Genomic DNA, 21,927 nt, shown 5'->3' on the forward strand with positions numbered 1-21,927 from the left:
TTGACTGGACGTGGGTATCAATTTTATTTCAATCTTTTGTTGGCTGTTGACGAAGAAACGTTCTTTTGGTTGGCAGCGCCTGTAAATTACCAGATCCATTTCCTCGATCCGCAGCATCCACAATCCTGTTGCAAAAAAGTTGTTGTTAGTGGATGAGTAGATTATTTGCCAGCTCCAAACTGGAAAGGCTTCGGTTCAAAGGCCCAAAATATCTTGACGCTTGAGAAATTTAGAAGAGAGCCTTGGTGTTCCACTCAAAAGCTGTTTAAGCAGCTCTAGTTCTGTATTAGATACTCGGGTGGTAAGTAAATAATCTGCTCTTTCTAATATGAGATAAAGACTCGTAGTACCGTTGGGAACCAATTCTAATTTTTAGGAAATTGTTCTATGTACTGTGGAACAGTTGGGATCTTTCAAATAGAAATAATCTGTTGTAAAATTGCTGTAATGGCGTCGTGACCAAATTTTAAATTGTGGTCCTATGATGTAAATTAGTTGCCCTGTGGCTCAGAAAGCAAAGCGCCTACCCGCCCGTTTAAGTCTCGTTGGGACCTGAAAGAATTATGAATTGTTTTTATAATTATTATGGGTTTCTTGGTTTCAGAAGAAAAATTCTAACTGATAGTTCAAACTCATATTAAGAGTGAATTTGTGTAATTGCTGTAGAATAGGTTATTCCACACTCATTCATGAATGAATCGTTGTGCACAACGATAATGTCCTTTATATGTAAAAGGAAATGTTTCCAGTACGATTTTCTTTTATTTTGATGTGTCGAAAGAAAATATTGGAATCATCCAAAATCGAGTTTGTTCCTGATGCACAGAATCTTTATTTCGCCATTTAGTGACAACGTGATATCTGACTAAAACAAAAGAGAGTGAAGACACACAATTTGGTACATTTTTTTAGACAAGATAACAGAGACTTATTGCGGGCATGAGAAGAGGAAGAGAGATTCATGGCAAGGTGATGAAGGGACAGGAAGAAAGATTTTTATGGCTTAGGTTATGGTGTGAAGTCAATAGGGGAAGGTCTTTCTATTTGGCGAATGTGATTAGAGATAATTCGTACGGACCCACGGATAGCCATGAGCCGACACTTGCGTCGTAGGGCAGTCCTGGCACCAGGACGGATTGCCAGGGCAGCAGCGATGGAGTTGTTGGACGGGAGCCACGAGCCAAGAGCCCCTATCACGAATGGAAGAGTTGGACCCAACTGACCATATTTTTTCACCTTACGGCTGTAGCCAGCTGCGAGGGATTTGTCAAAGGGTATGGTTAGGTCGATTATGGTAGGTGGCGTGGTGGAGGAGATGATGGACGGAGAAATGAGTCACGGATTACCTGATTGACATGGATTACGTGGCCAGCCTTCCGGATGGTGCCCACAATTTCTTCCAATACTTCTTCATGATAGCGGCCGATGGATGGTAGGTTGACGCGACAGTAGCTGGTGACGTGAGCAGTTTTCTCGACGTCCTCTTTGCATCGATGGCATCTTTGGTCACTGGGAGCAATATCAGGGGCACCCAGAAGAGGAAGGATACCAAGTCGGCTCTGGTGAATGAGTTTCCACTCATCGGAGGAGAGAGAAGTTTGTCTGGATTTAAGTCTCACCATATCATTGAACGAGTTCAGCAGGATTCCTTGGACGACTCTTCCTTGGTGCGGTGCACTGGCAAGTGAGGCAGTCCGAAGAGACTGAATGGCCGAGTGGAGGCCCCGGGCTGCTTTGGCTGAGGAACAAGAGATTTCGTCAGCAACCACTTGTGCAGACGATTCGAGGCCAGATACGTCAATCCTGACATTCAGGCTTCGGGCAACTCTCCTAGCCCTTGACTTGGTGTTAGGGCCGCACTTGTAGAATCGGGTGTCGTAAAGACCCCCACGCGTAGAGGCATATAAGAAGTCAGATAAGGGTAGAGGTTCCACACATGAGCTCCCAAGGCCTTTCGAGATATGTTGCTCCAATTGAGAGTGGGCAAAAAGGCGGACGACCGGGTCCTGACTGTCTAGTAGCTGGGTGGCACGGGCGATAATCCAACGTCCGCATCCATCTTGAGCTGGGAAGCCCCAAGTCCACCCACCCACCTGTCAGCGAAGAGAAATGCCGAGTGAGCCGTGTAAGGTACGTTGGCTATATGGCGGAAAAATTCAACGCATCACTAGTCGATTTCGTCAAGGAATCCTCGCTGGACGCGGCTGGTAGCGAGATGGTGAGACAATAAGGGCAGCAGGTGGGCACAGAAAACCTCCAATTTTTGACAGAGGGCAGATCGGAGTCGGCAACCAAGGTGAGCTTGCCAGGAGGGAAAGAAGCTGGGCAGAATGTGGGCAATTGCCAATGGGAACTCCGAGATAGTCTTCGTTCTCCCCCTCATCCAGAGACCGAACCACAACTCCACGGATGTGCAGGCTGGCCGCGGGGTTTGCCATTTCCTTGGAAATCATGAGAGAGGAGCACTTGCCCGCGTTAAAATGGAGACCGAGAGCAGCCGTGACCACCAGCATGACGTCAAGAGTAGGTTGGAGGTCTTCAGGGCAGGAGCCGACGAATGAAATGTCGTCCTCATATGCGGTGGCTTTGATGTAGAAACAGTAAGCAAGAGAACAACTCTTCTCTTTCTCTGCTGTAATACACAGATCATCTCGTACCGACGACTCTAAGTTTGTATTTAACGAGAGTTCACTCGTTACACTTTAAAGGGGGATAACTATGGAACGGATTAAGCTAGAAAGACGCGGAAAACTCTGAAATGAAGAACTTTACAAAGTCAACAACAGTCTTCATTTTTAGATTTTTCGCGACATATTTAATGTATTCAATTGTAAATTGAAAACAGATTTTATTTTGTTGCCCGTTTTAGTACCTTTCTCAACCTCCCCCCCCCCCATTTCCACCCCGCGCGTCTTTTTCTCTGTTAAACAGAGAAAACACTTGATACGATCTCAGCTATTCTTTTCTCCAGCACGGATCACGTCATCTCTCCTCCTGATTTTCAAAAAAGCAAGGGAGATCTACTATTCTTCTGGCCATTAATTTTTTTTTTCGAGCTACAATTATCGATAGCCAACCAGGCCCAGCAGTTTTACATCGATTCCATTCCTTTCAAAATCATTCAATCATTCAAAAATTAATGGCCAGAAGAATAGATCTCCCTTGCTTTTTTAAAAATCGGCCGCTAGATGGCGTGGCGAAATGACGTCTGTCAATGGCGAAAATCTTTAGAAAATGACGAAAAATTCTCAAGATTTTCAATTGCCAATATCTCTGCTAATAACCGTTTAAAATAAAAACGGGGCAAGATGCCTCTGGAAGGAGGCAATATCTTTCATTCTGAATAATTATATTTTTTTTTAAAGGTCTGGTTTGCCCGAAAACTGATGTCAAAAATCGGAAAAAACACTACAATTTCTGGGGGGGTCCCTTAGTTTTTATTAAATAACTTAAAAACTATACTAGCTAGAACATTGCGGATTTCACCATTTGGTTTTCCGTAAAATTTTGCACAAAATGGTTTATACGGGGACTGGCTGCGATGCCTTTGTCACCCTTTTCCAAAAATTGTAAACCCCCAAAACCCCCAATTTTGGCCTCTTTGATTGGTGGACTCAGTGTTAACACGGCGGCTTACGGGCCAAAGTGTTCTCCTTTTTTTCGCGTTTACTCACGTTTGAGTTACCGCAAAGAAAAACTAAAACAATCCTCTTGTAAAGGGAATGAGAGGTTTTCACCATGATTTTTTTGACATTTTTGTGAATAGTTTCTTTACCCGCAAATCCATAGATTTAAAGTTTGGAAGCATTGGCGCTTCCGCCATATGTTTTGGTACTTAAAAAACTCACCAAAAATTGAAATTTGTCAGTTGTTACTTGAAACTAGCTCAAACAGTAGATGACATACAGTGGGTACCGAAAGTATCCGTACGGCTGAGAGGATCAGTAGGGAAAACGCGTTTTTCAAAACGCTCCCAAAAATAGAATTCTCGGTGGAATTCAATAAAAAAATTTTCAAAGGTTAACATTAAGGCGGGGTATCATGTGATTTTTTTGGGGAATTTTTCAACAACGCGATAGGTGGTTTTTATCGCGTTGCGTAAGTATCCGTACGGCCGAGAGGCCCAGTAGGGAATGGGCTTACTTTGGAGGCCTGTTATTCAGTAACTACGTAATATTATAGGGTGGGAAATTTCTTTAAAAAAAGAGCTGCATTAGCTCTATCTGTGGTCATAAGATCACATTTTTTAAGTTTCATTTATAGTAATGCAATCAAAAATGAAAACACGAATTATAAGTTTTCCGTTTTCTTCCCCTCGATTCCCCATCACCAGTGTTGCCATATCAAAAAATATTTACCCTTTCTCTTTCTCCCTCTTCCGTCCAAGGGAAGAAAGAGATTTTGGGATATGGCAAAGTTTTTCATCTATGAATCTGTTGAATCATTTATTCGTGATCGTCGAATAACACCACCAGCACGTGGTTTAAAAAAGCGGGAAAAAAAAGATCGATAGACTATTTCTTAAATTTACATAGCATTGCTTTCATGACCACGATTTTTTCCGTATATGCTCAGTGTATGCTATTTCTTATAAATAAATGGCAAAATAATAATTTTTTTTTTAAGTCGATGGTTACTTTAGATAGATACGTGGATACTTTTCACTAGCCTACATTCCTCTCAGTTCCTCATAATCTTGTATATTTGCACGGGTATCAACGGTATAAATCGGTATCGATATTGAGGATATTACAAAAAGTAATGAGAAACCTAAATCTGATTGGACAGCGATAGCATGTAAGATGTAGCATTTCTCATGATGTATGATTGATTACATATAGATGTAATTGATGCTCCTAATAAGTCGGGGGTTGGGGGCTGAGACTATAGTATTGGAGATTAAAAACGAATCCTTCCCATCCTCAAATGTTTAGGACTTATTGATTCGATCAAGAAAAAGATTTGAATAGAAAATGTTAAAATCACATAGAATTGCCCTGATCACAGAATCACAGACTAATACTAATTCTATTCATATTAATGCATATAACTATGAGTATTATAGGGCTGTATGGCCACAGATTTGTCTTCCAAAAATATTTATTGATTAATTGTGTTTGAACCTACATCAAGACGATGTGACTGAATAACACGGCCGGTAGGCCGCAGAGAATGCAAGGCCCTAACTTGTTTCTTATAGGGCAAATTGGCCCAAATAATACCATGACTCCATTTGCCCTGACAAGTTAGCTAGGGCTTAACTAAAACTACTAAAAGACCATATACATATCCGCATCATTAAGTCGAACTCAAATTAATGAATGAACCTTTTTGTTAAATTAAATGAGCACAATCTTCCCATTTTCGTGTAATAACGTTTATAATATCTTCCCGGTCGATACGAAACCGAATAACGGCGAGCTCTGACGAGGAAGCGGAATGATTGCGAGTGTATATCACATATACGTACATTCTTGCCTTATTATACATATAGGGCCTATAGTAATGTTGTATTGTATTGTTGTATTATCTTTCTGGCATTGGCTTTAGCTTATTACGTGACATTTGCCGCATTTCTTTAAGGAAAAATTTCCTTAGCAGAAGTTACTTTTAGCGTGCTTTTAGTACGTGAGGCAGTCTGGGTTTTCGCTTTACCTCGCAGACGGCATACGGTAATTTAGTCAACTTATATTTATGTATAATTGTATTACTTTAATCTTACTTTACATTAAATACTTTACTTCACTTAAAAACTTTTTCATCGTTCTTGCGCAGTTCGAAAAAGTTGCTCACTCCAGCCAACATTCTCCTAGTAAACCTAGCGATCAGCGACCTGTTGATCATATCAATGATTCCGATCTTCTTGTACAACAGTTTTCTTCAAGGACCAGCCATCGGTGGCCTCGGTATGATTGAAAACATTTCATTTTTAGATTTATTATTTTTTTTTTATCACGTTTATAACATTTTGGATTTCATCTTCAATGCTATTTAGAATTGTTCGCACCAGTTATTATAGGCTAAAGCCACCCTCCAGTTGTTTATCAGTTTCACAAGTGACTGATGTTTTATGCAGACCACTATATATCTTTTAATACGTACACGATGAATTATTTATACCAGGTTGCAAAGTGTATGGATTTCTAAGCGGCTTTTCTGGGACTTCTACGATTTTAACGTTGGCAGCCATAGCAATCGATCGCTACCTTGTCATTAGCCGTCCGTTAGACCTAGCCAAAAAGCCGACTCGTACGTGGGCATACGCTACCATCGCAATTACATGGCTTTATTCGGCCACCTTTGCTTCGCTGCCGTTTCTGGGTGCCGGCAAGTACGTGCCAGAAGGCTACCTCACGAGTTGTAGCTTTGACTACCTCTCGGAGGATACTGGGACTCGCGTCTTTATTTTTATTTTCTTCGTCGCTGCCTGGGTCTGCCCATTGACAATAATCACGTTCTGCTATGCGGCAATCGTTCGAGCAGTCTATCGCGTCCGACAAAATGTCACCCGAGTACCGACCCAACCCATCGATAATAAGCATCTTCATCAATGTATACCATCACCCCCTTCCATCACTACAAACAGCACCACACGGAGCAAGAAAATCAATAATCAACTTCGAGGTATTCAGTAATTATAGTCGATTGACTTTGATTTTGTAACGGGTAAGCGCGGGTAATAAGTCCTCAGGCAAGATTTAATGACCTCCACTTGGTGAGCAAATTTAGGATCTGACAGCTTCTGCTGTACTTGTCAAAGTGGGAAGTAGCTCAACAATTAAGCATTTTAGCAAGAAGGTCCTTTAGAAAGTTGTGAATGGTGCTCCATCTCGATTACGAATTTACGATTTGAAAGTACTTCTTTACGCTTCTTTGAGTGTTTTTAAAATCGAGCAACTAAGTTAAGTAGCTTAGATTGTCGTGATCACAAAGGGAATACAAATCAAGCTCTAAATAATGCGGATAATACGAGTACATCAAAGGAAAAACATTCTATGTAGGATATTAGTTTTTATTGCTGATGTACCTGTAATCGGATTTTGAATTAGAATGGGTCATTGTCAAATGATTATTTTTGCATTGATCCCTTAAACAGGTATCAACCAGCCCAACGTTGAAATAGCAATCGCAAAAATTGTTGCTGGATTGGTTCTGAGTTGGATAATAGCGTGGACTCCATATTCCCTGATTTCTCTGCTGGGCATTTCGGGTCACACCGACCTTTTGACTCCACTCAGTTCGATGCTACCAGCCTTGTTCGCCAAGACTGCCGCGTGCGTTGACCCATTCATATATTCCCTCAATCATCCCAAAATTCGCCAAGAAATTATCTTCCGGTTGTACAAATGTTTTATCCAATCTGCCGGGCGTCGTGATGCATCTTTCAATTCAGACATTCCTGAATGGAAGATGAGTGGCTCGGCGCGGAGCACTCGACAGCAGCTGATCCATCAGAGCAATGCCCAACACGGACGCGTAGCTGTTTCTTTGGTTTCCTCCCGCCGAGTATACAAGAGCCAACAAGGCGCCCTGTCTGGCGCGATTGGAGGAGGAGGCTGCAGCACTTGTGGAAATGAAGAAAAGCGACGGAACATCAGCGAGCTGTCCAACCGTGAAAGCCATTCGGTTAACGCGGAACGATTAGTTTCAGCAGACATTATCACTTGCATGATGAATTGTAACCAAGATTGCCATTCGGGGAAATTCCGCCGTCTCCCGTCAGATAGTACGGAAATGAGTTGCAAGTCCCAAATTTCAACAGCTTTGGCTCAGATTCACTCACCAATTAAACCAAATGTTAAAACTCCATGTTTAATGTCTACGCAACTTTAATGAGCTTTATTGTCGACGTCCTTTAATCTAGGATCATATTCTATTTACTTGTAGTCTATTTATACTGAGTGCGTAGTATGCAAGTAATCACTTTAGATGTTCTGTGTCTATTGTGTATACTTTTGTTTGCAACGTTTGCAATAAGCGACAGGTTGGAATACATTAAATTATTTAAACTGCTAATATTTTTGGATGGACATATTTCTTTTTCATTTATTCTTTACTACAAACTATAATTGGCTTCTTTTGTTTGCAACTTGCATCAACTACGGGTTAATCTTGTGTACTTTGAACAAGTAGAAATAAATAAATATGTATCAAAAGCAGCAAACGCAGTTTAGCCGCTTGCTTTGACCGCTCGTAGGCCTACTTGGAAACGATAGAAAACCAGGAACAGGTGTGGTGGTCAGTTATCTCAAAAATATTACTCGTCATCATCCTTCTACTTTGATTTCATTTCATTACATATTAAAACTCTTGTCCATATCGATTACAACAAGACCGCCGTAGATGCCCTCTTGCCCCGCCCCCCGTACATTATTAACTGTCCACGCAGCGCACAATTCCTCGAAGCACTTTAGTCATTCAACTGTTCCTCGTCCCTACATGTAGCACACTCGTTCTAAATCCACTAATTCCCAATTTCGTTTTATGAAACCGTATGAAACTAAGAACTTTTCACTCTTTACAGCAATTAAGGTTATCTAGAAGTTTCGATCGTTATCCGATTGTCAAACCGCAATCGAACATTTGAATACAAATGAGAAATGACTCACTCTTCTAAGTACTCATTCAAACCATATTATTGGCAATCTGTAATTGAATAATTTAGGCTATAGTAAATTGAATTAGATTGATGGAATAGCCTAGTATATGACCAGTTAAAACAAACAGATTTTTAAAAAATGCTTTTCAGGTCCGCAACAGTTCAGAGGCCTCATATTAGGCCACATCATCATCATCTTTTTCTTGCACCATGCCACCATCCTTGCCTGTGGCTCAAAAATCTAATTTCTCGAAGGCCAAGATTCTTCTTATCAAAGTCTAATCTCATTTTTGCTAAGGTATTTGTCACAATTTGTTAATACTTTCCGTTACGATTCCTGCGTGCAAAAAGTACATAATTTGTTGTAAACTAAATTTTAAGACGCATGCGCCCGACATGCGCCCTGGGGAATAAAACTACTTGTGGTCTGTCATCACGAAAGAAAAAATGGTGTTGAAATATTAATAATTATTGTTATGTGTTATAATTACGTATCTGTAATTACGTTAATACTAATTAATGTGAATTATTCTGTCATTGTTATGTTAACAGTCACGAATAAAACACCAGGCATCGTGATGACGAGACTGCTGAAGGTGTTATATAATGTTTTTCAGATGTTTTTAAATAGTTTGATATAAATTAAACGCCACTTCAAATATTATATCTACAAATATGTTAACTAATAACACGAAACTCAACTCTTTCGAGCAAGCTTCAAACTGAGAGAAGACAAGAACTATAAACAAAAACAAATAAAGTTAAATTAATTCCAAGCTTCGAATGTACGTACAGTAAGGAGCTGATGGGTTGAGAACTATTACGATTACTTCGAAGACAAAAACATGATGATCCCTACCTCAATGTGAAATACGCAAATCCAAAGCAAAAAAAACAAACAAAAAAACAAAAAAAAAATGCAATAAAATAAATATTTAAACTTTAACTTTCGTCCCAATCGAGAGTAATTAACTTTGCAACACCAACGTTTTAATGTAAAAAGTAAGCTTAAAATGCACTGAAACTTTAGACGCCACTTTATCTAAAAGAAAAAAGAAAAGAATATTGCTGTCTGTCTAACGTCGAAAGAAGTTATAAAATAGGACACTTTGATAGGGACTTCTGCGTAGTTGTGTAAAAAAAAGAAATCTTGCGTTGTGTAAAAAGGAAATCTAAGAGCGATTGCTCTACGAAAACAAAAGGATGGGTCAAAATACGAGGGAGTCGTGTATTGTCGTTAAGGTCTGAAAAATATTTTTGGTTAAAAAAGTGGAAAACAAAACATATCTATTGTAATAGATTATCAAGTGATTTTTAGAGGTCATGGTTACGGATAAAACGATTTCCTTCAGAATTTTTCCCAGTGTAACGGTACCTGCAAGCTCCATAAATACCTAAGCGTTTATTTTCGCCGCACACATACAATATGGAATGAATTATACTTCGTTTTCGGAAAGCATCTGCTTTAAAAAAATATATTTAAATTAAAAAATATCATTATATGTTACCTTTATGTAAAGCTAAATTTAACTTTGCAGGGGGCAATGGGATTAAGTCTTTTCGATCTTGCCTCATAGACTTTGTTTGCTGTGAACATAACAAATTTACAACATAAATCATTCAAATTTCAAAACAATACAAACAAATAACTGATTTAAAGAAGGCCTTACTATTTTAAGTGTGATTGGTTTCACAACTTGGAAAAATTTCCCCCTCAATGCTGCTTCTTCTCTTTCACCCCTAGTAACAGGAGTGGAGTCTAAAAATTTTAAAGTCGGCAAGCAGTAAATGACATAGCATCTATACAAACAAAAATGTTTTCAAAAATCAAGAAAAATTAGTAACAACAACTAGATTCAAAAATAGTACCTGTAGCGATGATAGTCACTATCATCATAGTTTAAACCCATCAATTGATGTGGGCAAGCACAATTCCCAAGAAGACTAAGGAAACGAAGTTTTGGTGCCATTCTCTTTAGGTTTAGTAGCAAATGATCCAAGTCAGCAATCTACTTATGCACTCATTTGATTTTATACATTTCAAGACTCACAAAATAATATAAAATAGAATATACTTGATTTTTATTTAACGAGATTGTAGTCAGAGATTGACAACATGGAAATTCAACGTCATCACCAATACGATTGCAATCAAGGATCAACGTTTCTAAGGAAGAATATGATTCTATTCCATCTAATGTCGATATCTTGTTATAGCTTAAATCCATATACTTTATTATTTGACCAGTATCTGATCCTAGGTCTGTTGGTTGAGGCAATTTTCTTAAATTTTGACCAGAACATCTCAGCTTAAAATATAACAAAAACAGTTATTCAAAGTAAACTAACGTTAATAATTTGTAATGCAAATGTCAAATGTCAGCAACTTGTACCTCAACTTCAGTCATCGTATAAAATACACCTTCCATTGTCGTGTTCTGCTTTAGAGAGAGGCTGACCTTGGACTGAATGATTTACGTGATACGCGTACAACTGATATGACCTAGCTTTAAAGGAAATGCCCTAGGCGGATAGGCTTTGCCCATCTGGTGACCTGCCAACACACTACACAGCCCGGACAACGGGACAAGTTCGAAGTCCGGACATATTTGTTTTGAAAAGTGATTCAATTTGGATCTCGTTTTCGCTTAGATTCTTGCTTCCTCGTTAAAACGACGATCACGTGTGACGTAAAATTGTTTTCTCACCATTTTCGTTATTTCTATTGCTCTGGTTATCCTGTTTGCTATTGTTTTATTCAATAGTGAATTCAAAATAAATTAGACTGAAAATGAAGAGACGACGGTCTGTGGAGCCAAAGAAAAGTACCAGCAATAATCAACTAAAGATTTCGAAGTTTTTTCATGCCAATCCCAGCATTCAAAATGATGCAATCGTGGAAACTAGTACTATTAAATCCGTAAAATCCTTTAAGGTATTTGATATTTATAAACAATGCTGCTAGATTTAATTATTAGTGTGTGCACATGTATATTCTTTATTTTTGTCTATAGGTTGGTATTCCTTTTGGAATTGATGTTTTGCAGAATGAATCGCCTATTGCTGAAAAAAACAATGAAAGAGTACCATCGAGTGGCATATTGAAGCTTACAAAATTTGTTCATTCTGATGACAATAATTTGAATGAAGAAACTCAAGAAAACATGGACACAGCAGCAATGTGTTCATCAGAAGTTAATTTTTCACCATCCAAAGTCCATGGAGACTTACCAAAAACCATCAGTAGCAGCCTATTAGATCACAAAGAATTAAATTTGAAATTGACCCCTCTGGAACAACAAATAGTTGCACTGAAGGAGAAATATCCTGAACTTCTCCTTGTGGTTGAGTGTGGCTATAAATTCCAAATATTTGGAGAAGATGCAGACAAAGCTGGAACTATATTGAACATGGCTACTTACAAGAAAAACAATTTTTTTAGCTGTAGTTTTCCTCTTCATCGTTTGATGGTTCACGTCAAGAAACTAGTTACACATGGATGCAAAGTTGGAATCGTTCGCCAGAAAGAAACGACTGCTCTGAAAGCGGTAGGAGCCTCTAAGCATGCCCCTTTCAAAAGGGAACTAGAGATTGTTTACACTAAAGCAACGTTAATTGTTGACGATGATTGCGACGGCGTCATCGACGTCCAATGTGTAGACATTCCGCTGTGTATCATTTTCGTCGCAGAAGCCTACGCCAAGACCGATGGGTCAACAGCCCAAATTGGAATTTTGGCATTTTTCACTCAAGACGCAAAATGTATTTTTGACCATTTTCAAGATGATTGCGCTCGAAGTCGCTTGGACAGTAATTTATTAGAATCTTGTACTAATGCGCACGTTCCATGTTCTAATATAAATTTTTTAATTAGGTTTATTGACACACCTGCAGCCGGCAGAGATAGTATTGCCCGATCAAGGAATCACTAATCGAACACTTGATCTTGTCAAGCAATTTGCTCTGTATAAACTGTCTAACGGAGATTGCATTCGAACGGAATTTACCTCACATTTCCATTGGGCCATTGCCTCGGAAATGCTTTCGAAAGTTTATGGTGATGATGCTGATATGATGGACAAATTGAAAGATATCCCACCCGTAATTCACTGTTGTATTGCTATGGCTCACGAACACTTAAAACAATTTAAATTGGAGCAAATGGTTAAAATGATTAAGTAAGGAATTTCTAAAATGTAGACAATTCAGTGTTGTAACACCTTTTAATGATTTCGTTTTTATTTTAATAGCGATGTGAAACCCTACGAAGCTTTCGATGACAACGTTTTACAAATGGTATGCCAAATTTGTTTAATTTGAATTGCTAAACTAACATTCTGAAATGAAATATCTGTATTTAATCAGGATGGAAACTGCGTGCGGAATTTAAATTTGGTACCCTTAACCAATGAAACTGGTCCACAGCTTATAGGTTCAGTTTATCATGTTCTCAATCAAACGAGGACGAAACCTGGCGCTAGGTACGTTCAACGAAATAATATTTGGTAACACGGAATTGTTGTAAATTAATTTGTTACATTTTCAGGCTTTTGCGTTCATGGCTTTTACGTCCGTTGGCTTGCCGTGATTTAATCGAATCAAGACTCGAAGCCGTAGGATTTTTCGTTGACCACTTCGAAGATCCTGAACTAGCACCATTTAAAAAGTTTCTTAAATCTCTTCCAGATTTAGAAAAACAATTAACTGCGGTATATTCTTATTATTGATGTCATTCAAGTTTACTTGTTTAATTAATGTTACTTTGAATGTAGGTTCTTCACTCCAGATCAAGGCCAAAGGAGTTTCATGGACTGTGCAAGTCTTGGGAACAACTCACAATTTTATGTGTTGAACTTCAATCTCACTACAAAAATGTCTTACCGTTATCTGTTGCACTTTTGATCAATTCGGCTGTAGATTCTTTGAAAATGGCGCCTTTCTATGCTGAACAATTGAGTGACGTTGCTATTTCCTCTGGTGAAAAAACGAAATTATTTAATCGTCTCGAGGATTATCCAGAAATGAGTAACAGCTTATTAATATTTCATATCTTATGTTTAAGTATTTATTTTAATCGAATTAAATTGTAAATTAACAGAAATGTTGTTTGAAAAGATTCAGCAAACAGAAAGCAAAATTCAAGTAAATAGTTTAGTTCGAAATATGGAGTCCCGCAACCCTTGTGTTAAAATGTTTACTTCATTTTTATTTTAGGCACTGAAACCCTCCATTTGTAAAAGCATTGGCTTGCTAGCATTGAATTACGTAACCGTATCTGGCGACGAATATCTAATTGAGGTTAAAAACGCTTTGATTCGTGCGGTCCCCTCATCGTGGATCAAAATTAGCGCGTAAGTAATTTTCCTTGCGATGAATACTTTCACCAATTCAGAATGTTAATCACTGTAGGACGAAGCAATGTTGTCGCTATCGAAGCCCTGAAGTCCAGCAACTTTTCGGGGAATTGTGTTGCCTGAGAGAATTGTTAAAAATTTCTGCAGACGAGGCTTGGTTACAATTTCAACGTCAAGTGTCCACGACATCGTATTTCACTTTTAGGAGAGCTAATAATGCAATTGCTACATTAGATTGTCTTATTGCTCTTTCCGACGTGGCAAAATCCGAAAATTACGTTAGGTAGGATATTCTTTCATATGTGTAGCCTACTCCTGAATATTTAAAAATTTTATTATTTCATCATTTGCTTTAGACCAACGTTCGTAGATGAAGCTGGAGTATTGAATATCTCACAAGGACGCCATCCTGTTTTAAGTCGTATACTCCAGCAAACTTCCAGCGCTGAATATATCCCAAATGACACAAAATTGAATACCGATGGCGTCCGTTGTATGATTATCACAGGACCTAATATGGGCGGAAAATCCTGCCTGCTTTCACAAGTAGGAATTCTAGTCGTCCTGGCTCAAATTGGTTCTTTCGTTCCAGCAGTAGAGACAACTCTTAGTGTCTTCAAATCCATTTTTATCAGGTAATGTGTCATTTTTATTTGATATTTTAGCTAGTCCTTTTGTTCAAAATACATTTTTTTTTCCAATGTTAGAATGGGACTGCATGACGAAATATATGCAGGAAGAAGTACCTTTTTTATAGAAATGATGGAAACGTCCGCCATTCTGAAGAGTTGTACTTCTCGCTCTTTGGTGATTATCGATGAGCTCGGTCGAGGAACAGGAACACATGACGGTAGTGCTATTGCGTATGCAGCTCTTAAATACCTTGTGAAACAGGTATCTGTTCCTTTTTTTTGTATGACTGACTTACGTTCACTCATTTCTACGTTTTCAAACAGACGAAATGTATCACGCTCTTTGTAACGCACTACCCAGTAATTGTGCAATTGGAGGACGAATTCCCAGGTCACGTGGCTAATTATCACATGGGTTATATTTTAGAGTCAGAGAAAGCCGACAATGGTAAAGTAAAATATTCATTATTATTTTATAACCATTTAAGTAATTATTTCTTTAGTGCAAGCTAAATGCGATGAGGAGGCCTTGGTTTTCCTATATACACTCACTCCCAGAAATAGCCCTAAAAGTTTTGCATTAAATGTTGCCCGTCTTGCCGGAATTCCGTCGTCCATTACTGATAGGGCCAAATTGAAGTCGGAATCATTCTTTACTGTAGCGGAATCACAGCGGTATTATGAGATAAACAACTTAAGACTTTTTATTATTATTTTGTTCTTCTCTCTGAATTATAGAACCAAAATTGCGGAATTCAAACGCATATTTTACAAAAATCATGAATAATCTTCTTGGTACCCTACATATTTATTTTATATTTTTTCTTTTTCTCATTTGTTGCAGTTGGCAGATTTTCTTTAAATTTGATATGCAAAGTGTATGAAAATATTCCAAAACTGATTATACCAAGATTACTCACCACATGCGACCACATGTGAGCAGCAGCTCTTCTGGCGTGTAACACTGTAAACATTGCTGGACGGTGAGGTGCGGTACTTATTATTTCCATGTTAATAAGTAGAAGCACGCGTATTTTTATAACAACGCAAACGATTAGTTTTCTTTATTTAAATCTGTTCATTGAGAAGAACAAGTAGACATTAAATGAACACACAATCTTTTAGCACTGACATTACTGTCGCAACTCTCTGTCAAGCACTCTGTTATACACGGGAAATGGTTAATCATTTTAACAACAGATTTACGGTGAGTAAGCCAGAGCTGAAGTAACTCGTTAATTAATTTAGAATAATGTGAATCTTTTAGAGCTGTCGCAATCATTATTGGAGTCATTACACAGAGCAATGCGCATGCTTGTTCATGACTAGGATAAGGCAAAATGTTATCACATCGACAAACGGATTCTACAAATTTGGGTAGAAAAGCTGGATACTGTTTTATCAAGTTTTCACACAACTTTCCATAAAGCTGAGGACTCCCAGAACAGACCTTGATTATCCATGAGACATGAAGATCTTTCTCCGACTTTCTATTTAATACTTCGCAACAGGTGTCCAGTAGCTTAGGGTGGAACTTGAACATGGTTTCGATGGTTGTGGGTTCAAGATCAATATATCCTGTATAATAGAAAAAATGTACAGTGATCACATCAAACAATAATAATCACAACAGGGGTTTCTTGTGATTTTTGAAAATTTTGTTTGAGGGTATCATATCTTAAATTCACCTAAACGTATGCTCATAGCAAAGAGTACTCAGAGTAGTATCAACCTTAGCCATATTTAGTTACAATTAAAATTTAAAAAAAAAATGTACGTAAGGATGATTGTGTCCAGAAATGTCCTAATAAAGTAGTTAACAAAGGGATGTGCTAAGAACTGGTACAGACCAAGAAACTTATTCTGTCAGTGACTGCTTCTTTGGTCAAACTAGCATATGACATTTTAAATTTCCATATGTGTTATAGCAAGCAATTTAACCATTTTTACTATAAGTAGGAGTGTTATTGTTACCGAGTTCAGATTTTAGAAAGAGTTTCCTTAATGAACTGTAAGAATCTTCGAGAGGCATGATTTTTTGTAGAAGCTGGTTGAAAAGTTGAGTATTGTTTGGATTATCAATCCTTTTTTCAAGTGCTATGTTAAACATAAAGATCAGTTCCTTGTTTGAAAGTTGATCAATCTTGTTGTTAAATTTTGCAAGTCCAATGCTGAATGCATTTAGAGAAGAGTTTATTGATATTTGGCCTAACCATTTATCTTGGTAAGATAACTGTAACTTGTTAAACCCGGCAGCATGCAAAAATGATTGCTAAAAAAGTAATAACAACAATAAAAACAATCAGTTAGATGGACAGTTGAATAAAACACATAATAGACTTTCGAATTTGTGAGATGTTATACCAACTGAAATTTTGCTCCAAATGGAATGTTTTCTTGCATTGAATTGTTGTCGAGTGAGTAAATTTCACGACTGAGATCCTCTACCACTACGGCTGACTTCTTCGATGTTTTCTTGGAAAGGCTATTGTTAAACATTTGCTACTCTGTTGTATTTCTCTTTAAATAACAATTTAAAAAATTAGAATCAGCGGTTTCTAGTTTTCTACTGTGAAGCAGAGTAACTATGGTTCAAGGATCAAGGCAAGACAGGCAAGATTCAGATTGTTGTTTTTCGTTTTTTCAAATCAGCAGCAGCCAGCAGACGACAACAATACATGATGAATCGGAAAAAAAACCCAATAGATGGCGGGCATTTTATAAATAAGTAAAAGGAAAAAACAACATAAACTTAGACTTGCGAGTAGCAATATCTCGCTTGAATCTCGATCGACGTACATAGATGTTAACTGGTAATAGATTTAATTTGAAGTTATACCTTTAAACTACTTTAGTGCACTTCCTAAATTTCCAGTTTTAGACTAATTTGTGGTCTTTCCGAAATTTTACAAGAATGGAAAATAATGAAGTTGAACACACTGATGGTACTAAATTGTTTATTAAAATTACATATGTCATGTTATATTACATCATAAGATTCCACCACTTTACAATTTGTAAATTTTATTTTTAACAACATTCCTTTAAATTTTGATTTTCACAAATATACAGATGAAGATAGTAGTGCGTCATATCATGACCTGTCAGATCATGAAGAAGATGAATCTACTGATTTATCTGGTGATGAATTGGAAATTAATAATCCCGAAGATATTCCAATAGGCCTACCAGAGCAATATAATCCGCAAGATCAAGATCTAGTGGGGGATCATCTTGTAAGTTATTAATGATTGATTATTGACTATTGAGACACAGTGGTAATCAAAACAAACTTTACATACTGTCTATTGATACATGTTACTGTTATTAGTATCTAGGAGCCATGGAAGAAGTAAGGGGAAGAACTCTCTTAGATGAAGACAGCATTATTGAGATGCCTGTTGTGGTCCAAGAAGGACTTATCTGTGTTCCTGGGCAAACCCTTCCTTTAACTATTTCTCATCCTCACATAATGGCAATGATGAGGCGAGTGATTGAAGGGAATCACATATTTGGCATTCTTTCTTTTAGGTTAGAATACCCTTTTTTAAAAAATTATTTTTCAAATTAAATAGATAATTCTTGTGTTGGTACTTTTATAGGCCCTTTGAGCCACACATTAATAACGCAAAGTACAAGATAGGAGCGACAGCCGAAATATATGAATATGGAGAAGAAGTAGAAGGGTTAGAGTCTGGTTTCGGCTTCAGGATAAAGGCAAGAATTCGACAACGCATCAAAGTCATCCAAGCTCGAAGACAAATTGATGGGTTCGCAAAATTCTGTTAATTGTGTCAATGTATTGATTTTTTGCCCCCGTCGTCTTAATGTTGATATTTATTGCTTGTTTCAGGATTACTATTGCTCGAGTTCAGATTTTACCTGAATTAGAAGTGTCAGACTCATTATACCAGTGCCGATCCTATAGCCTTGATAAACATCGTTTATCAACAGCAACTTCATCGGACATTTCCGTCGCTTCGCTGTTATCGAAGAAACGAATTTACGACAAACAGTACAAAATTCCTTTCTCCGTCTGGCCCTCTTGGATTCATCGTTCGTATGACCTGCAATTTATAGCTCAACGCGTTATGTTAGAACTGAGCACATCGATTTTCGTCGGCTCGTCGGCCTTTGCCGACGTCGGATCCAGATCGATTGTCCCTCGAAATCCGGTTGATCTTTCCTATTGGGTTATACAAAATTTACCACTCGATGATGAGCTAAGACTTGAGCTACTAAGCATTAACAACCCCAACCAGAGATTACGAGCTGAACTCTCCATCCTCCAAAGAGTAATATTGAGAAGCCAAGAAATAAGAAATACGTTTTGATTTGACTTGTGTATCTTGCAGTGCGAATCTCTCTGTTGTCGAGAGTGCGACTATGCGATTGCTCGCCAAACAGACGTTTTCGCTATGTCCAAAATAGGTCCGCAAGGTGTCTACGTCAATCCGTTCGGCCACGTCCACGAGACCATTACAGTTCATCGTGTGGATGGATTGTCTGTCACTACACCACCCTCCACCGAATTCAGCTGGTTCCCTGGGTAAATTCGAGGCGTATACATTTTATTATAACGTGTTAACTTCGATTAACTTAAAACCATATTGATTTCTTTTACAGCTATGCGTGGTCAATCGTGAATTGCTCCTACTGCCGCAGCCACATTGGTTGGCTGTTTACGGCAAACGATCGGCACTTGCAACCAGCAAGCTTTTGGGGATTGAGTCGACAGTCACTCAAGCCACGACTCAAAGTGAACGACGAGAGCGAGTTCATCGCAGTCATGTGAATTCTAAAATGTACACTTGCCCAGTTGCCCCCCTACAAATTCAAGAATACAAATAAATCAATTGGACCATTAACTTAAAACAAACTTAAAAAAGACAAAACTTAAAGTTTACTTTTTCTACCATCGCGTAGCAACCATATTAGATTTAGAAACCATTTGTGAAAAGAATGGGATATTTTTAGATTTTGTAAAGTTCAGTTCAACTCGAATTGGCAAAATCGATTCAACTTGATTTGTGATATTAAGGTGCATTTTCATTTCGACTATTGTGAATATTCAATGTATTTTCCATGTCGGAATTCCTGTTCCTACAAAGAGGTGGGAGTGATCAAAATGTTTGTATCAAAGGAAATGCGCATTTCTTATGCGCATTTCTTATTGCGCGTCGAAGAAAAAATGCGGATTGTTATGAACTTATTATGCGTTGCAAAAATTTACACAATTAGTTTATCACGTGAATGGTCTAAATACTTATAATAATGCTTTTCAGTAATATTTTACTTACAAAAAATTGTAATAAGAGATAAGACTCAAGCTTAAAGCTTTAGCGCGTGCGCCGCGACGCGCATTTTCGTTCCACTCCAGCGTTGCGCTCAAAAAATAATAAAAACAAAAATTGACGCGCATTTGTTTACTTTTACCGAAAACAAAAAATACTGAGCGCTACACAAATAACACACAATACCAGTGATGCTAGTTATTTTTACGCATAAAAGTAAATGCACTTGGACGTGCATTTTACGATTTTAGTGAGTTCGCGCGAATTACAGTTATTTGTATTTGACCACTGCCTGCCAGCGGTTGACAGGCCCAAGTTTCACAAAAAATGCTGCATAAAAGAAAAGTGGGGCATATTTGCCTTTGGGGGCACAAGCTAAAACGCAGGGTTGAGAGTGAGACTAAAGTCAGCAGTAAACTCATAGAGAGGCGATAAGGTGGACTAACGGAACGGAAGTTGCAAACAACCGACGGCAACAAAGAATTCGAGCAGACGAAAATTCTATAGCATTTTTCTTTTTTTCTCTCTCTCTAAAGAATTCAATCAGAGTATCAAAAACTTTCCACTTATTTTACGGGTAAGCTGTTTTCATTTAAATAATAAGTGTTATCCTGGTATCAAATCTCTGTTTCTGATTTCATTTATGGCATTTTTTTACAACAGTTTTAAAAATTATCGTTTTCAACAGACTAAATTCAGCAAGTCCATCGAAGTAATGGAAAACGACATGAAGACTGATGCAGTGCTGATTCAGCTGAAAATCCCTTGTCTCCCACAAACCAGCAATTCTATGTTTGTTACTTCGTATTTGGATACAGTGAATTGTTCCATAATTTTAAACTCTTATACACATGTTGCTAATTATGTGTGAGCCTCAATCAACATTCTGTGTCTAAATACAGATTGTTCATTCAAACAAAACATTTTTTTGTATTCTTTTAAATTATTATTGTATGGTTTTAGAAAGAATTAATAAGGTTTAGGCGAGGGTTTAGGCCAGACAGTGGAAGAAAAATAAAATAGGCCTACCTGATCAAAATTCAATATTAAAAAAAAATCGAGTTTTTCATCCTTGATTATTGAGTCAATTATTTTATATTCTTAAAAAATATTTCCTGACCACAATCAAACCAATAAATATAGTATTCATATCGTTGCACGCATTCTCTGTATTTACCCGTATTTTTATAGAAAAAAATTTTTAATAACAATTTGGGGTTGATCTCTTTCTCCCCTCCCCTCCCCCCCCCCCCCCCCCCCCATTTTGGTGCCGTTAAAAAGCAATGAGCGGATGAACAATTTTAAATATTCCTAAACCTGCGATACCATATGTGGTGGCTTTAAGCGATTGTTTACATGATTCACTGCGTAGGAACGAGATGCTGAAAAATTTGAATGATAAGTCAGCATTTTAAATGGGTTCGGCCTGATTTTCTTCTGCTGATCCTATAATATAAACATTGATGAAATGACATGAATTTTTGCGAGATGGGTAATAGTGGCTGCAAAATCCAGCACGAAATCTCTACCGGATCAAGTACGAAGTTCATTAATACGTTGTTATCGTCTGGAAAAAAAAAGAGAAAACATGACCTGAAGGCACAGACAATATCAGTTTCGTACTTGTTGCACTCCGTGGACAAAGAGATTATTCAATATCGAAAAATGAAAACCCCCACAAATTTTCAGCCATCGACATCTTTGCGAAAAAAAAGCCATAGATAATAAACGCTTGCTTGAAATGCCTGGAGAAGGGGATTTTGTATCTAGAATAAATTAGCTTGAATTTTAATTCAGTAAGCGAAAAATCGTGTGATATTCGGGTGTCATCATATGTTTATTACTAAAATCTAAAAAAAGGATTTGCAGACTGCATCATCGATTTTTCGCTAAACTCTACAAATCGGTGTGTGCATTTTGCTTCTCTTTATATCACACACACACTCCGCAAAAAAACAAAATCATCCTAATCTGCTGACTGAGTTGTGAACTCGTTAAATAGAATAATCTTTAAAGTGCAAATAAACAATAAAAAAAAAAAAAACATC

General features: G+C 37.7%; 5 protein-coding genes and 1 long non-coding RNA gene across 10 annotated transcripts; 4 read left to right on the plus strand and 2 right to left on the minus strand.

Annotated features, from left to right (window-relative positions):
• Nucleotides 1-1,355: 1,355 nt before the first annotated feature.
• LOC124348722 (opsin, ultraviolet-sensitive-like) lies at nucleotides 1,356-7,896 on the plus strand. The gene is made up of 4 exons (XM_046798997.1): nucleotides 1,356-1,432; nucleotides 5,776-5,906; nucleotides 6,124-6,624; nucleotides 7,097-7,896. Exons 1-4 carry the CDS (start codon nucleotides 1,356-1,358, stop codon nucleotides 7,831-7,833), a joined length of 1,446 nt encoding a protein of 481 aa, XP_046654953.1. The 3' UTR covers nucleotides 7,834-7,896.
• A 1,917-nt stretch (nucleotides 7,897-9,813) lies between these two features.
• LOC124351014 (leucine-rich melanocyte differentiation-associated protein-like) lies at nucleotides 9,814-11,103 on the minus strand. Its single transcript, XM_046801764.1, has 6 exons — nucleotides 10,993-11,103; nucleotides 10,675-10,908; nucleotides 10,469-10,608; nucleotides 10,270-10,399; nucleotides 10,108-10,186; nucleotides 9,814-9,993 (listed from the first exon to the last, which is right to left on the minus strand). Exons 1-6 carry the CDS (start codon nucleotides 11,026-11,028, stop codon nucleotides 9,914-9,916), a joined length of 699 nt encoding a protein of 232 aa, XP_046657720.1. The 5' UTR covers nucleotides 11,029-11,103; the 3' UTR covers nucleotides 9,814-9,913.
• Nucleotides 11,104-11,183: 80 nt separating this feature from the next.
• On the plus strand, nucleotides 11,184-15,517 carry LOC124351084 (DNA mismatch repair protein Msh3-like). Of its 3 annotated transcripts, XM_046801847.1 has the most exons (16): nucleotides 11,190-11,289; nucleotides 11,365-11,534; nucleotides 11,614-12,409; nucleotides 12,474-12,777; nucleotides 12,850-12,895; nucleotides 12,965-13,080; nucleotides 13,146-13,308; nucleotides 13,372-13,624; nucleotides 13,698-13,741; nucleotides 13,814-13,950; nucleotides 14,009-14,236; nucleotides 14,310-14,588; nucleotides 14,661-14,847; nucleotides 14,910-15,033; nucleotides 15,089-15,260; nucleotides 15,324-15,517. In XM_046801847.1, exons 2-16 carry the CDS (start codon nucleotides 11,391-11,393, stop codon nucleotides 15,370-15,372), a joined length of 3,042 nt encoding a protein of 1,013 aa, XP_046657803.1. In that variant the 5' UTR covers nucleotides 11,190-11,289; nucleotides 11,365-11,390; the 3' UTR covers nucleotides 15,373-15,517. The 3 variants fall into 3 exon arrangements, with proteins under 3 accessions (XP_046657802.1, XP_046657804.1, XP_046657803.1); XM_046801846.1 differs by having other exon boundaries at nucleotides 11,184-11,534; XM_046801848.1 differs by having other exon boundaries at nucleotides 11,184-11,519.
• A 3-nt stretch (nucleotides 15,518-15,520) lies between these two features.
• LOC124351087 lies at nucleotides 15,521-17,224 on the minus strand. Its single transcript, XM_046801852.1, has 3 exons — nucleotides 16,950-17,224; nucleotides 16,560-16,857; nucleotides 15,521-16,163 (listed from the first exon to the last, which is right to left on the minus strand). Exons 1-3 carry the CDS (start codon nucleotides 17,082-17,084, stop codon nucleotides 15,664-15,666), a joined length of 933 nt encoding a protein of 310 aa, XP_046657808.1. The 5' UTR covers nucleotides 17,085-17,224; the 3' UTR covers nucleotides 15,521-15,663.
• Nucleotides 17,225-17,312: 88 nt separating this feature from the next.
• Nucleotides 17,313-19,453, plus strand: LOC124351086 (protein cereblon-like). Of its 3 annotated transcripts, none has more exons than XM_046801849.1 (8): nucleotides 17,318-17,398; nucleotides 17,461-17,530; nucleotides 17,658-17,821; nucleotides 17,917-18,116; nucleotides 18,188-18,355; nucleotides 18,439-18,880; nucleotides 18,941-19,134; nucleotides 19,212-19,453. In XM_046801849.1, exons 2-8 carry the CDS (start codon nucleotides 17,500-17,502, stop codon nucleotides 19,378-19,380), a joined length of 1,368 nt encoding a protein of 455 aa, XP_046657805.1. In that variant the 5' UTR covers nucleotides 17,318-17,398; nucleotides 17,461-17,499; the 3' UTR covers nucleotides 19,381-19,453. The 3 variants fall into 3 exon arrangements, with proteins under 3 accessions (XP_046657807.1, XP_046657805.1, XP_046657806.1); XM_046801850.1 differs by having other exon boundaries at nucleotides 17,340-17,398; nucleotides 17,499-17,530; XM_046801851.1 differs by lacking the exon at nucleotides 17,461-17,530 and having other exon boundaries at nucleotides 17,313-17,398.
• A 665-nt stretch (nucleotides 19,454-20,118) lies between these two features.
• LOC124351172 lies at nucleotides 20,119-20,821 on the plus strand. Its single transcript, XR_006921419.1, has 2 exons — nucleotides 20,119-20,456; nucleotides 20,568-20,821. It is a non-coding gene; the product is annotated as an uncharacterized LOC124351172 (long non-coding RNA).
• Nucleotides 20,822-21,927: the final 1,106 nt, after the last annotated feature.

Source organism: Daphnia pulicaria, chromosome 7 (assembly GCF_021234035.1).
Source record: "Daphnia pulicaria isolate SC F1-1A chromosome 7, SC_F0-13Bv2, whole genome shotgun sequence".
Lineage (NCBI taxonomy): Eukaryota > Metazoa > Arthropoda > Branchiopoda > Diplostraca > Daphniidae > Daphnia > Daphnia pulicaria.